Source organism: Salarias fasciatus, chromosome 11, assembly GCF_902148845.1.
Source record: "Salarias fasciatus chromosome 11, fSalaFa1.1, whole genome shotgun sequence".
NCBI lineage: Eukaryota > Metazoa > Chordata > Actinopteri > Blenniiformes > Blenniidae > Salarias > Salarias fasciatus.
Window position 1 is genome coordinate 4,939,886 of NC_043755.1, and position 22,486 is coordinate 4,962,371.

Below are 22,486 nucleotides of genomic sequence, written 5' to 3' on the forward strand. Positions count from 1 at the left end.
TCAAAATGTATGGAATAATTCAAATGAATAAATTACAACACAGATGGGTAAATTGATGTAAATTTAAAATAATTTCTAGATCTAGACAAGTTGTTTTAATCAGAAAGTTAAAAAATAGTATCGCTTTGCTCCATTCCATATAGCTGTGACTAACATTTTTGCATCTTCTGCAGATGAACTGTGATCTGTAATGTCTACGTGTTAAACTGTGTCATAATATTATTTTTCTGAAGACATTCCAGGTTGTTCAAAATGTTTCTCATAAAGATCTGCCCCGCTTGGGGTCAAATGAGCTTGTACGTGGCCCCTGAACTAAAACTGGTTTGACATCACTGCATTCAAACTGAAGTGAAAAGACTGTGAAATCAAGACTTAGGGGGGATTTGTGACCACTTGATGGTCAAAAACCAGCAGTTTCACTCTCAAACAATCGCAATCAAGTTCACGAATATGCCAGTATGTAAGTCAAATGCCAGCAGTACTTGCAATTTACTTCTCAAAGGACTTCCATCAAGCACATGGATACCACCACTTGTAAGTCCCTGTTCAGATTTGCACAGATAACAGAGGTTCTGCATTTTTCCAGGTGATGCTCATTGTGTCATTCAGAGACAGTCGACGATCACTCAGGTGGAGTGTGATAATCCCTATTCTGTTGATAAGTAGAGAGCATACCAGCTAACCAGACAATTGTGTGAATTTGGTTGAATGGATAAGTGCAATTAGAACACATATGGTTGAAATGTGTTCTATGTCAATTATGTTTACCACATAACAATGTGTGCATTACTATTTAGTATCAGTATATTATGCAATTTTTCATCACGCTATTTAGCATGTAATGTTGAAGCTTACCGTTATCTGAAGGGTCAGTTGATGGTATTTCGTCCATCGCATCTCTCTCTCCAACTCTGGTCCTCTGTGGTTTCATCTGAAGAAAATCCCACAAAGACATGCAGGAGAAGATCATGACAGTGGCCACAACACTGAGAATTACCACTCTCATCTCGACAACATTAAATATATATATATATATATATATATATATATATATATATATATATATATATATATATATATATATATATATATATATATATATCTGTACTATATAAAGTGTATACATTCTCAACTACAGACCACATTCACTAGGCGTGTTACTCTGAAGCACACTTCCAAAGAATTTCCTTTTTTCGAGCATACGTCCCGTAAATGTGATTGTAAGATGAAATAACTTGAAGTTGTGTAGCTTACCGTTGTTTGATGGATGAGTATTCAGTGGATGTATTTCTTCACCTCCTCCAGAATCATCGTTGGAAAAGACGGGGTCATTTACAGTGTCTGGTCCATCCCTTTTCTTTTTTTTTCCCAAACTCCGTTTTTAAAATAGTGTTTTTTGTGCAAAAAATATGTACTATGTCCGAGCTCATTGTCGCAATGAAAACAGAAGCGACGAGGCCTTTCCCTCTTTTTTGCGGAGATGTTCATCTTGCAAGCTCTGTTCGAAAACCCTGCTCGACTGAAGACGCCGGCGTGCCATTGTTATTGTTTGCTTTGCCTACGTCAATGCGTCACCGTGTCCATCCAATCACGTGCGAAGTCACGATCACGTGGTGGCCTCGCGAGGCTCACGAACCGCGCGAACGCATACAAAAACGCAGACAAACAAATCGTCATTGACAGTGTTTCTGCGATGGCTGCATGTAGTCTCCCTCCCGACTCAGCGGAGAGTCCTCGGCTGGAACTGGAACCGGATCGGCCTGATCCTGATCCTGATCCTGATCCTGGTCCTGGTCCTCGTCCAGGTCCAGGTCCAGTCAGTCCCGCGACGGAGACCGAGACCAAACTACTGACCTGCATCAGCGGCCTGTCCCGACAGATCGCGCAGATTGAGGCCAGGCTGGACGAGAAGGTGGAGCGGATTCTCGCCGCGTCGGAGGTCAGGCTGCGGCTGCTGGACAGAATAACCGTCCTGGAAGCCAAACTGAGCAGCTTCTCCGGCGGACACGGGCTGAAGCGCAAAAGACGAGCCCACAGTCCTCGAATTGCGGTACGAATGAATTCCATTTGAAGGATATATTTAATGATATGAAATGTCAACGTTAAGTAGCGACATCATGTCGTCCTCCGTCTTTACTCACTAACATGACTTGTTTCTCTTGCGTACTTTTTAGGAAACCGTTCGCAGGATCCACAATTCTGAAGGAAACGTCCTGCTTTACGCACCGGAGCAATCGTGAGACTTTTTTGAAAATGAATTAAACTGCAAAATTCTGTGGCGAGCGGGGAATGGATGATCTGCTCTATTTCCACAGGCTGGGCTCGCGTCACAATGTGGCAGTGACCTCGCATCTGATGAAAACAATGGTCGCAATGCCAGATTTCCAGAAGGTGGACTCAGACGTAATTCTGTGTGAGTAGCCAGTTTAAAATGGTTTTAGATACCCCCCCCCCAAAAAAAAAAAAAAAAAGTAAATAAAAGGCTATAACATCTTCATTTCGCTGTTTGCAGCTGCCTGTAAAACGTATTTTGAAACTCTCCGGAGGAGTTTCCGCCTCAGCCACCCGGACATGGCAGACCAGAAGCACGCCATGCAGTCTGCCGCCCGGAACCGCCAGAGAAGACAGAGAGTAAGATGCCATACTTTGATTCATTACATTGTGTGTTTTGTATAGGATATGGTTAGAATACTACTGCTGGTCCCTCAGACTTTATTTCCCTGTTCCAGCAGTGAAGTATTGATCTCCTGTACTGACTGTCTTCACAGCTGCTGGATGCACGGAAGACGGTCCTCGCTCCAGAGGAGATGGAGTTATGGGAGGCCGTCACAATCGACATGATGTCCGACGAGGAGGACGGCAGCATCGACGGGGTGCGTGGATGGATCGTGCGGCCGCCGTCCTTCCGCAGCCAGGAGCTGTCTGACCTGTGTGCAGCGTTACAGACACGGCTGGAGGCTGACGGCAAATACACAGCCCTGCATCACAGACGGCTGCTAGGTGGACAACTGTCTGACAGAACAAAGCCAATTAAATATGACTCAGAGGCAGCAAAAAGACATTTTAAGCCTGAGTGTGCCCCCTAACCCCGGGCAGCTTGTTGGTTTTTTTTTTTCCTTTTATATATATCGGGTTTAAAGTGTGCATATCTTGTTTTTCTTTTCACGGTTTATTCAGTTCAATGAAGCTTTTCTTTTTCAACATGCCTGCAACTATTCTTCCCTCACAATACATTACTGTCATATTGCATATTGATTGTAGGATAGCTCATTGGTTAATCGCAATTATGAAGGTGAAATAATACATTATTTACACGGTGCATATTAACAATACAAATTTTACTATTGCTGATGACTGGGGATAGGGGATGAGTGTGTTGGGTGGGGGGGAGTGAAAATTCATGAGCTGAAGGTGACCAATAAGATCTCTCAACCAACCACGACACTGGTTTTTGTTGCCATGGCTCCTGCATGAAGCTAGACTGGCTGGATGCTAATTATTTTCTCCCACCTCTGAGGTGCATTGTGTATTCCCCCCCCCTTTCCCTCACCCCCATTTCTGACAACATACAGCACAGGGGCGCGTGGAGTGTACAAGCTGGAAAGGAGCCAGTATACAGGCCTGAATATCTGGCTTCACTGTGAAGTTGCTCCAATATGTATACTCCTTGCATCCGACTGACAGAAGAGCTGCTCCATCTACGGATCAGTGCGTCTGATCTCTGCCTCTCTGGCTTCACGTTTGGCCCGGTTTCTTTTCTGTGGTTGCAGAGGAGTCTGAAGCTTGTGGCATAGGGAGGGTCTGCCAGCAGGTCTGTCTGCCCCTCTGATACTAACCACCGCCGATGCCTCCGCTTGGCGGGTTTCTGTGAGCGGAGGGGTCGGGTGGAGATGAAAGGGAGGGATTTTCGGTTCACCCAGGGGAATCATTTGGTAATTTGGAGATGTTATTTTTGGGGGAGTATTGTGTGGTCACTTGTTGAAATAAACACTCTGGAGGCCACTTTCACGCAGTGTGTGGGTAACGTCACCGATTCTCCACAGACCCCACTGTGCATTCTTATCATCAAACTCTCAAATAAACCATCCTGCTTTTTGGGGTTTGTGTCCGTCCACGTGAGATAAAATGTACTCACAGCAATGGCGTATCTGGTGATGTTTCTGTGCTCGCACTCCTCCAGGGCGTCCGGCAGCTCCTCCCCGTCATGCGACTCCCCGTCTGTCACGACAATCATCACCTTGGTGGCTCCATCTCTCGCTCCCCGCTCGGCGCTAAAGGCCTCTGTGCTGCAAACAAAGCAGGAACATGAGATTTAAAGCAACAAATCCGAGATATTGTGGCTCCTGCTGGAGGGAGACTGATCTGAGATGACATTTGAGAGAAAATAGAGGAAACCACGGAGAATCCAGTCACTCGGTTTCCTGATGTTTCAAAAAAAAGTAAGATAATAAAAAAAAAAACATAAAATGCTTTTCTGAGTGAAATGAAAGGCTTGTAAAAATACCGAGGCTCTGGATCTGAGCTCCTTCCCATCAAGCTCTTAAATGACCTCAATCACAAATGGGCCTTTCCACAACTATATTAACCGTACTTGACACACATGCAACGTGTGCCAGTTGAATCAAATTAGTCAGTGCATGCGACGTGCATTTGTCACCGCCGCACACAGTAACCGCATCTGTGCATTCCCATCCAGCGGTGCCATGACACAGAGAGGGCCGCGCCCTGTTTGTCTGCAGGAAACCTGTCCTCAGTGTGGGACCTGCTCCGTGCTCCGGGCACAGAATGGAGGTGGTGAGCCTCAGACCAACACACACAGACGGAATGAGGCAGAGCAGTCAGCGCTGGTGAACGCAGTCATTTTCAAGCCCAGCTCCAGCCCTTGCCTAAATATAACATTGTGGTCAAGCCACAAAGAACTCAAGAGTTTAAAAACAACCATTTCCCCTATGCAGTCTGCAAATTACATAGGAGGAGAGGAGAAACGGAGGAGAGCAGTGGAAGTAAAACAGAAAAAAAGAAAAAAGAAAGGGAGATAAATACTGTAAAATACGACACAAAAAGACATCTAACAGTAAGGATACTTTATGGTTCTATAGCCACATGCTTTGACGCGGGGTGGGACGATGTTCCACAAATAAAAAGTGATGAAAGATTGAGAAGAAAGAGAGAAGAAATGGAACAGGAATTCAAACTGGATGAAATGATGAAAGCAACAAAAAAGCAGTAAAATGAAGTAAAATATAAAAACTATGAATCCTGCTCCTGTGGAATAATAAAAAAAAAAAAACTGTAAAGGGTTGAAGACAGCAGATGCTGAAATGGAAGAGGAAAAATGAATCATGAACAGGTGAACAGGAAAGGAAAGAATAAATAGTAAAAAAAAAAAAAGAAAAAAGAAAAATTAGGATGAAAGAAGGGACGAGAAAGAGGAGATGAAAGAGCAGAGAAAGTAAGTGGAGCTAATTGGGAGGCCTGCTTGTATTTACTGGCCTTTTTATGGAGTCACAGCAGTGTGGTAATGACACGCCACGGCGGTCTGTGCGTGTGCGTTTTCAGAGAGCGTCTCAGACGGGTGGAGCGATACAGAAATCGCTGGTTAATCCAATTGTGGAGGGCCGTTTCATCTTAATAACGCAGTCATCAGGTCTGCATCCAAATTTGTGGTTCTTTTATTGTCATTTTTACATGTCGACGTGCTCGTCGCCTGAGCGCCCTGAGAACGCGCTGCTTCTCTCACTCACACGTACGGTTTAACACGGTCAAGAGATTGAAAATCCATCAAGTGTTTGCAGGGTCTGACCGCAGAGCTGTTCTTAAAGTTTTTTTTTTATTTGAGGAGTTCAGGTTTGGGTCATCTCCCCCACAGGAAGCCCAAGTACTTGAACCCTGCTTCAGTCTTTCATGTCTCCGAATAGTGACAACCAAAACAGCTCGGCATTTTGGATATTTTCTTTACTTAGACGTCCGCCCAGGGCACCGCTTACACACACATACACACTGACACACATGCACACACATCCTGTTAGCAGTTTTGCATTCGTGTGCCGTGTTGACATAGTGTTTCTTACATGAGAAGCAGTTCTTATAATAAGCACTGTTATAATAAGTTTATTAGAGTCTAATAATAGTTTAGTCTGGCCAATTTCATGGAAAATGCCTAATTAATGAACTGAGAAAAAAAGTATTTGTACTTCAGCCATCCAATAATGAATAGCCATGTCTCATATACGTCAGCCTTTGCATTATTTCAGAATTACTGATTACTCCAACAAAAGCTGAAAAACAACAGACTTCAGGATAAAAGTGATCAGATCATGTTTTTAATGTTATTTTGGGAGCTGCGTGCTAACACTGCTATCTGTCCATCTGTGTGTGTGAGGGTGTGAGACAGAAGATATGTACTGTATGAGCAAGTTATTTTTTATTTGACACCCTCTTCAAGTCAAGTCATCGTTGATGTTTGACTTCCATGTCCTGGCATGCACTCGTATATGAATTATGATCATTTTTGTTCAATTTGAAGAAGTATATGAATAAACTAACATTTGATCTGCAACTTCCAAAGACGGTCATCATGCCTCAAACAGATCAAGCTCCACAGCAGTTAATTTTATCACTGCTTGGACTCCTTTAATTTACTTTTAATATCGACAAAGCTGTCCAAAAATACAAATTGAGTGAGTGATCTTTTTTCAAGATTGATCTCCAACTTTTCAATATCTGACAGTTTTTCAATATCAATGTGTGTTTTTGGCTGGGAAGGTCCTGTCGCAAACATGTGACACAGTGGTGAATCTTTCCTGTGATTGTGTGGTCGCACTGGGGAAATCATGGCTCCGATTCTCTGCTTTTCGGTCGGCGTTCATCATAACTGGTGCAGGAGTTTTGGTTCTGAGAAGCATGCATGCCAGATCCTATCAGCGTCAAAAGGATGTGAATTTAAGGGTGGAAGAAAAACGTCCGAACATAAATGATGTCCTTTTTTTTCTGAGAACTAAATTGGCTTAGGGGTGGAGTATAGGGTTAACTTTATAATAAGGCCAAGGTTAGGGCAAAGGTTAAAGATCAAACATGCAGTGGAGGGGGTCAGAGTCGGGGTGAGGAGGTTGCTGAGTGAATGATGTGAATGTCGGCTCTGGAAAGTAAAGTTGAAAGCCTCCTGGCACAACTTTATGCTTGGGACTCCGATGTGTGTGTGTGTTCACATGTGCATGCGTGTACTGTATGTGTCTGTGTGTGTATTTTTACAGCTGTGGGAGGACTACTTTGGCCGGCCGGGCTGGGTCGGGTTATGCCACACCTGCAGCCCTGCTGAGCCAGCAGCCAGCTCGCCCAGCTCAGCTAATCTCGCTGTTTTCTTAGCCTGTCACTTTTCCTGCACGGCGTCGAAGCTGCGATCTGCCCATCTGGGCATTTGAGTGGTCGCAGACATGTCCGTGTCAGTTGTTATTTCATATTTCATTAAAAAAAAAGGATTTTACTTCACGGTTCGCTGCTACAATGCTGTTAAATTAGTGTGTAGCAGGAAGGTGAAGGTGGCAAAATGAAAGGTAAAAGGTGTAGAGCACATGCAGGAGCGGTGCCTGGACTTCTCATCACTGGTGTTTTAAAGCCGCGGTTGTGCCGTTTTACTGGTGCATTTCCAGTCACTGCGTTCCAACTACCTTTTAAACGCTCCTCCTAAAGCCGTCCAAGGTTTACCTTCAAATGTACCAGAAAACAGGAACTCTCCAATTACCTGTGTGCATGTGGGTGCATGAGAGAGAGCGAGAGAGGGAGAGAAAGTCCCTCTCTCTCTCTCTCTCTGAGAGAGAGAAGTAGGACACACTGCTCTAAGACACACATCCCGAAACCCAAAATGGCAGTTGTGGCCTCACGTCAGGTCTGGGTGTGGTGCTCTATGTGGGTTTGACTTTAATGAAGGAGGAATTTCATTTTGAAAAGAAAAAAAAAATAAAAAGGATATTTCAAGACGCCTCACTGACCCTCAACCAATGGAGCTGTTTCTTCAGCGTAGGGTTACCGGCTTAAATACCCCCCAAAAATACCCCCACAAAGAGAAGACAGAGAGGTGAGAGGAGAGTCTGCTGCACCAGGGTGCATTTCATTTCATTTATGTCTTTGATAAATAACAGGATATTGGAAAAACACCATGTTTATCTTGGTTTTGACCACTTCTTCTGAAGTGGACAAGTTGAGGCAAAACTGCCACAACTGAGGCATAAACCCAAAACACTGACACATCACTGGTTTATAGAGTTGTTTTTTGAGTGAGCAGCTGGATGATAATGTTTCGAACAGACACTGACAAACATTTAAAGACCTGCTCATGTCCACTCTGTGAAGTTTTATAGACACTGTCTTTTTCCAATTTTAGGCCTTGACCAACTTTGGAGGGGGAAAAGTTAGCCGTCACATTATCAAATCTTTCATTCTGTTTAGTGAGCGTGCTGCCAGTTATATTTTAATTAGAGGGGATCCAAAAAAAGAAGTGAGGATCACAACAGGACTTAGTTTTCTCTGTCAATATCAATAACTAAATATTAGGTATAATTATTTAAGTCGAGAAGCCAATGTAGCACTTAACATCAGCCGCTTTTTGGTGATTTAAAATGTTTTAATTTCCAGCCTTGACAAGGTCAACACACAAAAAATTAACTTTGATTTCAATCTAACTAAACCTCTAAGAGCTTTAAATGTAATTTTATTAGGCCACATTTTTCATCCTTGTCATTCTTTGTGAAATAGTCTTATCAAAGTCTTACCAGATGAATTGGTAGAGAGGATGGATCCATTATAAAGTGTGACTTTCTTTTTGTATTTTTGCCTGCGTTTTGAAATCCTTTATACAATATTTAAGCGTTTGATGAGTTCTCAGCAGACAAAAATATCATCACAATAATCTCACATGAAATGCATTCAGCAAAGCACACAGGGTTATTGAGAAAGTCGTCAAAGTGAAGTTTCAAAATATCACAAGCAGCCAATCCAGTCCAATGAAATTTGACCAATACCCCAAAACAAATGGGACAAAGATTCACATCTTTTTTTTTCCACTTCTTTTCTTTTCATTTGCTTTGATTTTTCACCTTTGGCCCAAGCAAGGAAACCACACATGATTGAAGACTGCATAAACCACTAAAACCAGCAGATGTTCCCTCATTATTATTTGTGGGTTCTTGTCACTACTCTTTTCATATCACACTGTTAAAATGACTGAAGCAGCTCTGTGTTTCACGATCCAGTCCAATCATCATCTTATTTCTCAGTTATAGTAAATCAAAAACAGCCTGGAGTACAAAAATGAATGCAAAAAAAAAAAACAAAAAAACTTGACCTCTATGTCATAATAACTACAAATTACTCTCTGATACAGTCAGAGAAAACCTTGAAGAATGCAACAACCAAAAATCGAAAACAGCCAGGCAGTTTCCAGTTAGCCAGCCAAATCTACAAACTGTTTGAGAAGCGAGCGCTCAGTCACGGCGGACGGCAGCCCTACCAGGCCATGTGGATGGCGTATGCGGTGCGAGTCTCCCGGCCCTCCTGGCGGCTGATGTTCTTGGCGGCCTCCACCACCTCCTGTGTGGTCTGGTAGTCTTTCAGAGACCACTCGTGAACTGCGACTTCACCGTACTGGAGTATGCCAACCTGAATATGTAGACACACACACACACACACACACACACACAAAAACACAAGCGTTTCACTAATGCCACATGTTCTTGGTTGTGCCGGCACATAATTGCGGGAAGCAACATCTGAGCCCGGTGTTTCTGGGTTGAACTATCTCTTTAAGTGCCGGTCCTGTTTGCAAAGCAAACACTGCACTTGGGGAATTTTTGAATTCATTCAAAAACCAGAGGTATTTCCTCTTCACCTCACGTTGCCTGCTACCCCCTACCCCCGTACCTCCCCTTTCATAACTCAAACCCCCCCTTCACACTCCTCTTGTTGTTCAGCCGAGGATCATGTCCCCAGATCCCCGCCTCCATCCTCAGACTTTCATTCCTCTGTAACCTCAGGCCCAGCGGGCTCATGTCCCTTTACATTACAACAGCCATTCATCCTGCTCATATTTGCCAAACATGATATGTCACACATGCGTGTTTTCACCCGGGAGACTCACTCCTCACTGTTCTGGGCGACGGCGGAGCGGTTTCAGAGATTTAAGTGCCTGACGCTCTCCAACTGAAAGCCACAAATTTCCATTACTGGCGTATAGTAATGTTCACAAAGCAGGCACTGAGATGCGGCGTTACCTGCATCTGGTCCGAGCTGATGTGGAACTTGCTGAGGATGTTGCTGAGGAAGTTCTGAACCTCGTACCAGGGGTAGATACTGTTGGAGCCATCCAGCACGATCACGATGTCCATGTACGTGGAGCACCCTGCAGAATGAGGGAGTTAGAAAATATCAAGTTGAACAGAGCAACAGATCTAAATATCTACATTCATGGTCCCATTAAAGTAAAGCTGACATTGAAAATGGCTGGGTGAAAGTCAGGGCGACTGTCTGAGTTTGGAAGAAATCTTGGTTGCTGTGATTCTCTTCTGAAGCATGGAAGCGTGCGTGCATGCGTTCATGTTTGTGTGGTTACTTTGTGCCGTTGGAGCGATGGTCTCTCTTGGTTCGAGGTCGTCGCTGACTGAGGCGCAGATGCCGGTGCTGAACATCGACGTACCGCACTCCTGTGACCATAGCGGGGCACACGCCTGCCAAACAAAAGCACAGGCACACACACACACACACGCATACACAGACACACAGACATGCTAAATCAGGGCCGACTTGGAACAAAAAGAAAACAAGTCATAAGACGGAATAAGTCATGGAAAAACTACAATAGAGCGGTTTGGAGGAGAGAAATACGAGGGGGAAGCGGAGGAAGGAGAGACTATTGTTGACATGTTGGCAGCGACTGTTGTCATGAGCGGTTTAACGGAGCTGGAACCCTAGACCAGCCAAACAGTTTCAATCTGATTGTGCTAAATGCAGGGTGGGGGGAGCGTGAGGGTGAGGGCAGGGTGGGGGCGGCAGCGGCGGTGGCGGCGGTGGGGTACCCTATAAAAATATTTCAGTCTTTAAAGCTCGACGTTTATTTGACTTTTATACCATAGATAGAATAAAGGGAGGGGCAGGAGAGAGGAGGTGACAAAGAAACTCAAGCAAACAGCAGAGAAAGACAAAAGAGGGAAAAAGAAAAAGGAGTGAAACCAGGGTGGAATGATAGAGAGAGAGAAACATCCTGGTTTTACTCCCTCTGTTATTATATGGACAAGTTTCTCCTCCAGCACACAAACAGAAGGAGAGAGAGGGAGAGAGAGAGGGAGAGAGAGAGAGAGAGAGAGAGAGAGAGAGAGAGAGAGAGAGAGAGAGAGAGAGCGAGAGAGAGAGAGAGAGAGAGAGAGAGAGAGAGAGAGAGAGAGAGAGAGAGAACCATGGAGGGAGAAGATGGAGGAAAGTGAGAGGTGCTATGGCTTTTGGAAGGTCTGTCATTAACAAAAGGCCGGAGATGCATTCCAATCCTGTTATAGACCTGACCACTGGGGTTAAGATAAACACACACACACACACACACACACACACACACACACACACACACACACACACACACACACACACACACACACAACTCTCAACTGGACCACGTTTGTGAACTGTACACGACTCCACACCCTAAGCAGCAGTAAAAACCTGGCAGACACCAAAATGCGCAAAGTACAGCAGTACAAAACACACACACACACACACACACACACACACACACACACACACACACACACACACACACACACACTGAAGACACCCAGCTGCCTTCTAGCTGTGGCTGTGTTCGTCTGTTTGAGCCAGAAGCCTCAGAACTGGAGAAATTAGGTTGGAGAGCAACAGCACGATGACGGCGAGATGTGTGTGTGTGTGTGTGTGTGTGTGTGTGTGTGTGAGAGAGAGCAGCAGCACTGAGACTTAAGTGTTGTTTCATAAAAATGAGATCTTGAACTTGATTGCTCAGACAGCCAACTTTCCAGTTGTGATGCCCACAAGCCACACACCATCTATAATTGTTACTGTCTTTCATCACTGATACGCTGAAAGCACGATCAGCCATTAGCCAGCTCATGATTACAGCATTACTTTTGATTGCCTCTGCTACATTTTTACTGTGAGAATAGCTTAACTGTGAGAACTGTGTGTGTGTGTGTGTGTGTGTGTGTGTGTGTGTGTGTGTCTGTCTCATCACTACATCAGTGAGTTGTCATTAAGTTCTGGTAATTTCAATTGCATGCAATCAATAATGCCAATTAGATACAAGCTTGTTACTCACAGTGACCCTGCAACAATGTTTTGGAAGATGGTGTGTGTACGGATGGAGGCTGGGGTCTTTTCGAGGAAATTTGGCCCAGCAGGGAGCAAGAAGGGAACTTCCCCCGTATTGTCATGTTGTCAGGAGGCGATTAATCAAAGTTTCCATGAAATAAATAAGAGATCATTTAGATTTTTTTCTCCAAATCTATTAAATACAAATCCAAACACTTTTTTTAAGGTTCAGCTTTACACACATATAATCCATCCATCCAACTCAGAGACAAACAACCACACACACTCATATTTACAAATTTATGGTTATCAGTGAGTGCACTGCACTCATGATTAGATTCCCACAATGAAAACATATAAACACTGTAAATTGTATTTGTTCTTTTTTAGACCTTAAAGACTTCACATCTTGATTTATCATCAGCTTCTGAGGATGTTTGAGTAGACTGGCCCACAAGGGTTTATCCTAAGATTGTATTCCCATCATTATTCAAATGAGTGTTTATTTAGTGTTTGTGAAAAGAAAAAAAAACAATCTTTTTACAGCTCAAACACGGAGGAGAAAAAAACAAATGTGGTTATAAGAAAAGTAAAAACAAACTGAGAAAATAACCCCTCGAAACTGTGAAAAAGAACAGCCTGCTCTCACCACATTCTCTCGCGCAGAGACTCAAAACCTGCAGAGCGAAAGTAAAAAACAAAAACCACGCACCAGGAAGCCGTCGGGTGAATCCGGAGTGAGAGTCATTCCCAGGTGGGAATTCCTCAAGTTCTTGGAAACATTCTGGAGCGCCATCTCACCTGAAAGACACCGTCTGTCATTGAAACATTTAGACTCAGGCGAGCGCTTACATTTCTTTCAATTTGTTTCCTTCACCTAGATTCACTTTGCTGCAGTTGGAGTTCTTCTCCTCGCCCACGATGCATTTGTACACGTCTCCTTTCCTGTTGTTGGGCGGCCCGTCCCAGGGAGCGCCGACCAGCATCCTTCAGCAGAACGAGAGAGTCGGTCAGTCATCACTGAGGCGTCAGCCTGCATCCTGTTTGTGTTTGCATTGACGATCGTGTCTCTTTATTCAGTCTCTCTGAAACACACTCACGATTTCTCCCCGCCCGCCTCATGCTGTAAGACGGAGAAACCAAACAGAGCGTCTTCTGGACCGGTGAAGATGCGCGGATGCTTTACGTCTATATTGAAGCACTGGCACAGTCCTGCAAGAGAGGACAAATGCAAAAATCATATCAAAAATATATAATTTTATCTACAAACACATTGATTTGATGACAAGATGCAGCTACACATATTTTACTCTGCACAACATTAAATGCTTCAATAAAATATTGAAAAATCAGTGATTGTATTAGGCAGTGTGAAAGACTTCAGTGTGGTGAGGAGTCAATAAAAAGATTAAATTGTACATTAACAATGTGTTATTACAAAAACTGCATTCACCGGCAGTAACATCATCCTGGAAACTGTGTCCACATGCACAGTCACATTATTATTATTTAACTTTTTGCCCTCGAAAGAAGGGGACTGGAACGTAAGAGAGGGGGTTAAAAAAATGGATAAACAAAGTGACTGAAGGCAACCGAGGAGGAAAAAGGGAGTTCAGTCTGTGGAGAGGGAAGAGAAGTGAAGCAGGAGAGGGTGTGAGTCCGAAAAACCAAGCATAGTGAGCCCCCTGTTCGGACGCACAGGCTGGTCCTTCATCCGCAGAGGGAGAGGCGAAGGAGACACAGAGGTGACAGAGAGCAGCGGGATGGTTCAACGTTTAGGGGGATAAACTCAAATACAGACCAGCTGCCAACACTGGAGAAACTAAATGTGCACAAGCTTTAGAAGTTGTGAATTTCATGAAGGATGGATGACCAATCCATGAACACGAATACAGGAGTTCAAACTAGAGAGTGAATTTGTTTTAGCCTGATGTGTTATAATGCATTAGGACTGCTGTATGGTTAGCACTCTGGGTTCATGAGTACATCACCCATTTGATCCGCATATAAAAAAAAGAAATCGGATCATTTTAATTAAACTTTCATTTGATATTTTTTCATTTTGAAATGAATTCATATCGTGTCATAGTAATTACATTTGATACATCGTTCAGGTGTGCTGAGACTGATCACTGGTACATCCTGGACAGGTCCAGCCCATTGAAGTGGAGGACAGACTGTATTTTCATTCAGTTAAACTAAATGGTTTACGAATTGATACAAAGAAAGTGTAACAGGCAGTCTGATGACAGACTGAGATGACAGTCTGCGAACAGGCCGACCGTCATCTCAGAGGAAGCTAATGTGTGGTGGTGTTTGGTGAGAGATTTATCTATTAATGTTTCACATTACGGCATCATTTCCTACATAAATGAAGTCTAATTCAAGCACATGACGTGGTGGAGGAGGAGGAGGAGGAGGAGGAGGAGGAGGAGGACTCTGTGCAGGTGGAAGATCTGGTCCAAACTGAGGTCCATCACAGCAGGAGCTCCTGCAGCAACAGATATTATATCACCAAAGTCTGTGAATAGTGTTTGCTGTGTTTTTCTGTTAATTTTATGCTTTTAATCTTATGCATGTGTGTATGGAACTAACAAGAATTTCTGTTTGGGATTCAAAATAATAATAATTTTGTTCTATTCTATTCTATCAATATGTTTCCCTGATTTTCACAACTGGAACAATGGGGAAACAAAGATATATTGGAATAAAGGGATCTGCAGTCCATCAAATATCCAAACAGCCACATGTTTGGACAACAACCAACAAATAGATGTTTTTCTTTGTTATTTTCAGTAGAAATCTGGGGGTGTGGGGTGGGTGGGGGGTGTGCTAGAATTATTTAATATATAAGTACATAAAAAACACTGATTTGAGCAACTTCATTCAAACATATTACACTGAGAAGAACTATTAGAAATCAATGTATTACAAAACCTGTAACTCAAAAGAAAAAACCCACCTGAACATTTAGCTAATGGGAAAACAAGCAACATATTCAAACTAAAACCAAATGTTGGCTGAGGCTAGAAGACATTTTAGTCATTCACAACATGGTGCATTTTTATTATCTTGTTTATAGAGATCCTGACTCTGTTTCTGGCTCCGGGGTCCTCGGCTTCCCCTCCTGGTGTCTGATTGCTGCTCCCTGCCCTGATGTGTGTCGCCTGTGCCTGAGGATGTGATCGCCTGCACCTCGCGACACCGATTTATTATATATTATATAGGTTGAGTTTTGTTTCTTTTTGCTGGTCTCTCTATGTTCCTTTGTTTCAATGTTTGGACTTTGTAGCATCATCACTTTGTGATTCTCCAATGATTTTGTGGCCTTTTTTTTTTTTTTTGGTCATTTGGATTTTTTTGTGGGGGTAAAGATAATCTACAGCAGTGTCTGGTGTCCTGGGATCTCACTGAGACAAGTGCATAGTGCCAATCAACATAAGAATCTGTCAGTTTGCTAATGATTATGCGGTGATGTGAGAACTACGGTGCTTCTGGCTGACGACGCCAGCGCCCATGCTCTGAAAGGATGGGGCAGTCTCTGGGTGTGCTCCGTAATTGACTGGAGGACTGTTCAGGGAGTTCTTGAACCATTCACACTGCAATCACTGGGCTGGACAATTGGGGGGAAAAAAAATCATGACATTTGTTGGCTTCACAGCTTGATTTGTATCCAGCTGCTTTTTACTGCAGATGTGCTCAAATAGTCTGCTGAACGATTTTACACACTGACCCCCAACTCACTAACCACCACTAGAAACATGAGTCTGTTAGAGTTTTATTTATGTATAAGGCACTGCTGAAGTGTCAGGCAGTCTCCTGTTTTTAACTGGGGCCACGGCGCTGTCGGACAGCAGTCTGCCTCCCTGCTGCAGAGCACGACAGTCTTAAAACAGCGTAGGGTGGAAAGGAGCTGTCTGGCAAAACCAGAGTGATTTGGTAAGACTTTGATCTAGATAATCAAAAACAAGGCGGCATGTGGGCAGTGTCAGACAGATCCTTTCAGGTACTGCACTGCAGCGACACACAGCCAAATCCAGCTCCAGCATTGCTCGTAACGACAGCTGTTGATGTGTCTGAGGCAGAAAAATTGATAAGAGTGAGGATTAAAGCAAGCCGGACAAAGAGCAAATTGTGATGGCGAGAGGACTGGGTCAGAGCAAGTTCAAAGCTGCAGGGTCTTCGTGGTCAGTGACTAGTGACAATATTCAAAGGAAAGGAAAAGCAGTGAACCTGAGACAGGATCACACAGTGTTTTGAGAGAACGCACTCGATATTATGTCACTTGTGAGCCAGTGGCTCACAGGAAATCAACTGTTTTACATGTCCTACCTCCACATTTCCTCCTAAATGAAAGGGCACCGTCATGTATTATTTTTAGTTCAGAATAAGAAACCATGTGCAGCTCTTGACAGTCAGTATTTAACTTGTCCCACTTGTGTATCTACTCTATGTTATTTGTAGTCTTGGGAAACAGGGTGTGTTGAATGGTAAAAAAGGGCTTTTTAGACATTCTGGAACAACTGCAACACGTCTGTTACTGTAAGCTGGTGAGACCCTAGAGACAGAGAATGAAACCAGAACACTGCTGCCGTGATTATGCACCAGCTACCCGTGCATGTGTGCACACAGAAACTTCCCCACAAAAACACACACACACACAAACACACGCAGTTACCCCGGCCAGACCAATCAGAGGGGGATTCCACTTGGTTTTGAGAGAGAAACTGGATATGTGCTCTGTTTCTCTCTCATCTCAGCTCCTGCCTTTTCTCACACACTATAACTTTTTTTCCTACCTGCTCTTTCACTTTTCCTCTCCTGACAGATGTTTGTACCGTAATGACATTGTCTTTTCTTCCATCAATGTCCAGATTGTCCGACTGCACTTTGTGTTGTTGTGTTTAAAGCCACACCTGCAACATTATTCCACAGACAAACATGTAAACTCAGTAGTTAGCCTCCTAATAACTTTTAGTAACTTTCATGATCCTCTGATTCTTCAATTGCTAAAAAACACATTTTGGAATGCATCCCAAAGCAGTTGACTTAAGATGCATAAAGATATTTCCAGCAGGCTAAGCAACTCTTTGTTTTAAGTACAACAGGCTGACTTGCGCATTTTTTTCACTGTCATCTCAACAATAAACGGCACAGTAGAGCTGCCAGCCAGCAGTCCTGTTTCTGCTCTTTTAGCAGATCTGCTCAAACTTTCAGTAACTTTGCATCTGAGCCTCCAGTGAGTGTCCCTATATTAATGTTCCTATCAGATCCTGCACAGATGTTTAATGCACTTAGCTGGAGGAAATGCGAGTAGGCAAAATTAGAGAGACTCCTAAATAATAAATCTTCCATTTTCAGAACTAAGAAAGGGTAAACTTGCATTGTTTCAGAGTTGGTGCCTGTAGTTATTCCCCTTGTATGAACACTGTGGGGAAAACTGTTTTTGTCCCAATGTCATCCATCCATCCATCTTCTCAACCACTTCCACACTCCAATACTGTTTTTCCAAAACAAACCAGACTTTCTACTACTACACACACACACACACACACACACACACACACACACACACACACACACACACACACACACACACACACACACACACACACACACACACAAACTTCCACAAAAAACATACCATCACCCCCTGTTTTTCCTGTCCGGTAGTCCTCTCTCTCCTGGTTCCATTTTCACTGGGGTTTATATACGACACTGTACCGCAGGCTGTCTGACCACCCGTTGCCATGACAACGGATGGCAAACATTTATCAAGCCAAACTAAGTCCAGATTCTCTCGACCACACGTTCAGCTCCGAGCGCTACCGCTGCCTGATGTGAAAGGCTGATTGTATCGCATGCACATATATGTCTTCTGTATGTATTTGTGCATATAAGTGGAGGAAAAAGCACTGAGTAAACGCTGCTGTGTCTTTAGGCATTGCTTGCATTTATAGCACACTTTAGTGTTTCGAATACAGTTGGGGTAAAGTGAACATTTTATCCTAAAATTTGATGTATAACAAGCAGGAAAATTGAGCAAATGCAATAAAATTAACAAACTACTACATTTAGAAAAATAAAGGTGAAAGGGAGACGTATGTATATGAGGGCATATTTAAACTACAAGACAATGCAAACATGAAAATCAATAAAAGTAAATTAGAGATTACATGAATGACATGACATTAAAGACATGAAGGTATTTCGCGATTACAAAATTGGCCACAAGCTCAACAGTCTGATTTCTTCCAGGCAGTGGTGCAAAAGGCCCATTGGCTCTCAGTCACCCATCTGGACTGTGAAACCCTGGTCAAAAACCTCAGGTTCGGATTTGAACGATTTTTACTGCCACATTGTGATGCCTATGACTGTGTCGCCGCATCTCCAAAACATCCTGACGTTCCTGATCTGCAGTGGTCGGTATCTATCAGAAGCCCAAGTTAAGTTAGGAAGGACTGAGGACGGTTCAGTGATGTGTTTGAAAGCTGCACCATGTGATCTGTGATCTGATCCAACAGATGAACTACTAGTTCTGACAGAAAGTGATCAAAGTTTGAGGACAACATCATAAATTCACTTACAGAGTGTGTTTTCACCTCTTCACCAGTCTTGAAGTGATTTATACTGTTAAGCCACATTCCCACTTTCACATAAACACTCACACACCAATGGAAATGGCAGTAATTCAAGGGTCTCGGCCTCTGCAGGGAGAAAGAGGAGTGCAAGATGTTTTCCGAGAACACTTCAACATATAGACGAGGTGAGATGGGGAATGGAACCACCAACCTTAGGACTGGAGAACAACCTCCTCTACTCAGCCACGACTGCCCAACATAATGTAGACATGTTATGGCTGATCGCACTGTTCAAATCTAATCTATGAACATAAGTTCCACCATGTTTCTTCGGCGGTAGCGATGCCTTTCCTACTGTCTGTTTCTGTCATCTTCATTAAACTGGCTGATTCCACCTTTCCACGGCCTCTTCTCACACTCTTACACAGATTTTCTATCCATTATCTCAATCGTGTTCTGTTCTCATCTCTGTCACCCTCTCGTGGGAAATGTGGGTGGAAGAAGAGTGGGAGTCGGGATGAAAGCCCGCCAATTACTGGAGGGAGAAGATCCAGAAAAACAGGAGGAGATAAGCTGGGAGAATAATAGCCAGAATTTATGAATGGCCAGTGAAACAAAGTTAAACACACACACACCTGTGTTTGACATCTCGGTAAGGCATAACAGAGTGTAACAGACATGGGGCGCCTGCTGCCTGCATCAGAGGGGCTCTGCTGAAGCCATTAACATTACACACATACTCACTCACCTACATGCTCCTGTGTGACACATGCAGACTCACACACGGGCTAGAACATATCTGCTGTACACATCTAAAAAGTCAAAAGGGGAAATTCCGTCAACGGTACAGATACCGAGGGGTGATATGCTAAATCTGTCCGCATCAACCACTCCTGCTGCTGGACCACTCCTGCTGCTGGTGTCGGCGGCCTCACACCCACTTCCCATTCATTCTTAAGTTCCTGAACAAGCGTGGATAATCACGCTGTAAATTACCACGAATGCAAACAATTCAATCTATGGAATAACTTCAGAGGTCCTGTGTGATCCATCAGCATTAACATACCTCGCACAGCACAATTTCTCAGCCTATTGATCTCATTTGACTTCATGGCTGCGTGCTATAATGACCCGCCGCTTATCAGCTGCACAAACGCACAGTGATGGCAGACAACAATGGTCTTTTTCTTCAGTTACCCTCTAGGTGAGAAGAAATGACTCTGTGAGGTGTGTGTATGTGTGAGTGTGTCCATGCGTGTGTGTGACTGCTGTGCCACGGTGAACATGAGTCTCCAAGCAGAGCTGGTGTTCATGCTCGGCGAGAGAAAACACACATGGCAGGCGCCTTATTAGGCGGAACTTTAGACATCAAGTCTGAGAGATGGAAACGGCTGATATGATATGTGAGGTCGAGTTACACAGCTGCCGGGGTCAGAGGGTGTCGGTGGTAAAAGGAGATGAACCAGTAACCTTTTGGCAGACGATACATACGAATATCTGTGATGGCTCCTAACATCATCTGCCGGCTGGAGGCCTCCATCCAGAATGAAATACATCCCCTGCACTAACAGAACTGACGGATTTACCAAAGGGTCCGACTTTGAAGCGCAAAACATCATTTTGTCGGACTCATGCAGAACCTCCAATTCCTTTGATCTGTCTGGCAAATGGAGTGCGGCCAGGTGTTTTATTGTGCCTGCGTTTCTTCTTCCCCTGCACACAGTCACCTGAGGAATGTCTCCATGGTCAGTGGTTTACTGTCACAGAGTAAACCGTTGTGGGACTCGGGGAGGCACGTGTGACCATTATCCTCACTTGCTGTCTGTCAAGGCTGACGAGGTTAATGACCGTATCACCCACAGAGACAGAAATGAGGGACAGCAGAGGAACTGGACGGCAGAAAATGATCGGGGTGACTGACATGAAGACTTAAACAGATTAAGAGAGAAAGGATTCAACTTCCTGATCTGATTTTTCTGTAGTTTAACTTTAGCTGTGTGTTCTTGAAACATGAAATATAAGCACTGAGGGGATTATTCATGAAAAGTTAACAGGCTGAATTAACATAAATTAACTTTAAATGATGTTCAATAAAGTTCAAACTACTTATTAGTTGATTATGTTAAACAGGCTTTTGGATTCAATGAACATAAACATGACACTGCATAACTGAATATGCTTAAGTAGTTTTGTTATACACCACTGAAACTATTTAGAAATCTGTTGAACTGAAACAAGCAGATGTTGAAGAGACGATTGAAACCATCAATGTTGACACAGTGGAATACGAAGTCATATTGTACAAAGAGAAACCGCCAAAAATAGGATAAACAAACAGACACTAAACAATTAAACATCTTTGTGATTGTCAATATTCCAACTCCAGCCTTCAGATCACTGCCTCCCATGTGTAACTCTCAGCGCCCCCACTGCCTTCAAAAACCCACTTGAAACAGAGTTTTAGGATGACAGTGATTAAAGGATCCAGCAATGACTAGAATAACTGATTCACCTGCCTTCACAGACAGGAACAGCCTTTCATTCGTTCTTAAAAGTGTGAAAACTAATGTTTAGATTTGGATACACAAAAATAAAATGTTAGATAACTGAAAAGATCTTACCTTTGAGAAAAAGGACGAACTCCACCAACAGCAGGTATTTACGCAACTCCATTGATCAAACCAGATCCGAGCGTCAGTTCGCTTCTTTTTTCTTTAACCACTTTTATAAAGTGGTCTCCCCTGAGGTGGTGGAAATGTCCACCATACAAACTCATCCAAACACGTACAGGTCTTTTTTTTCTTCCTGTCTTTCAGCTTTCCTCAGGAGGAGCGTGAAATCCGGTCAGACGTTGCTGCATGTCGACTGTGCGTGTGTGGCACGCACTTCAGGCTCATAAACAGGCTCGACCCCTTTAATTCACACGAAAATGAAGTCTACCTGGTCAATCCGCTAATTGAATTCTGTGATTAGGACGATTACTCCAAATGATGTTTGGATTTCTGTGTCCAAGTGCGCTAAAATGTCAAGAAATGATCAAGTAATACTTTGCGTAATGCTCCAGTGACCCGCGCTCTGGCCGTGAAAATAACTGCACCTGTGCCATCCAGCAAGAGGCACAGTTCAAAGTCATTAAACCATTACAAATGTGTGTGACCTCCTCAGAAAGTCAGCGAGCAGCGGGTTTCGTCCCTCCGGACTGCGGCTGGAGCGCGTCTCTCCTGTGACTGAAACTTTTCAAAGCCAAAGTTTGTGAAGAGCTGCTGCTGCTGCGCGCGCGGTTTCTTTTCATTCATATCTTGTCATCCATGATCCTGAACGCTGATTTTCCTCCATCCATAGTAAAAGGTATGAGGGGAGACTTATTTTTCCGTGCGTCTCTGTCGGTGTAAACGCGCGCCTGCAGTAACGGGTTTCTTTCAGTTAGAAATGAAAGAGCGCATTTATCCTCGGCGCTGCCCTCCCTCCCTCCATCCGCCCTGCTCCATCCACCACACTCCTCTCTGTCTCGGCGACTGGCTCACTTTGACAAACCTCAAACCTTCTCTCTCCCCCCTCCTCACACACTCTCCTTTCTGTCAAAC

The 22,486-nt window shown here is 43.7% G+C and overlaps 1 protein-coding gene across 2 annotated transcripts in view; it reads right to left on the minus strand.

The window, feature by feature from the left end:
• The window catches only part of itga10 (integrin, alpha 10), a 30,758-nt gene extending 8,487 nt beyond the window's left edge, over positions 1-22,271 (minus strand). Inside the window, exons 1-8 of one of the 2 annotated variants that reach the window (XM_030103254.1) lie at positions 21,524-22,271; positions 13,422-13,533; positions 13,199-13,308; positions 13,034-13,122; positions 10,604-10,718; positions 10,266-10,393; positions 9,506-9,654; positions 4,136-4,286 (exon numbers count right to left, since the gene is read on the minus strand). In XM_030103254.1, the coding sequence (XP_029959114.1) occupies positions 4,136-4,286; positions 9,506-9,654; positions 10,266-10,393; positions 10,604-10,718; positions 13,034-13,122; positions 13,199-13,308; positions 13,422-13,533; positions 21,524-21,575 (906 nt within the window). In that variant the 5' untranslated portion in view covers positions 21,576-22,271. The remainder of the gene's footprint in view (positions 1-4,135; positions 4,287-9,505; positions 9,655-10,265; positions 10,394-10,603; positions 10,719-13,033; positions 13,123-13,198; positions 13,309-13,421; positions 13,534-21,523) is intronic. The other variant, XM_030103255.1, reaches the window with a different exon arrangement.
• Between the last annotated feature and the right edge of the window lie 215 nt (positions 22,272-22,486).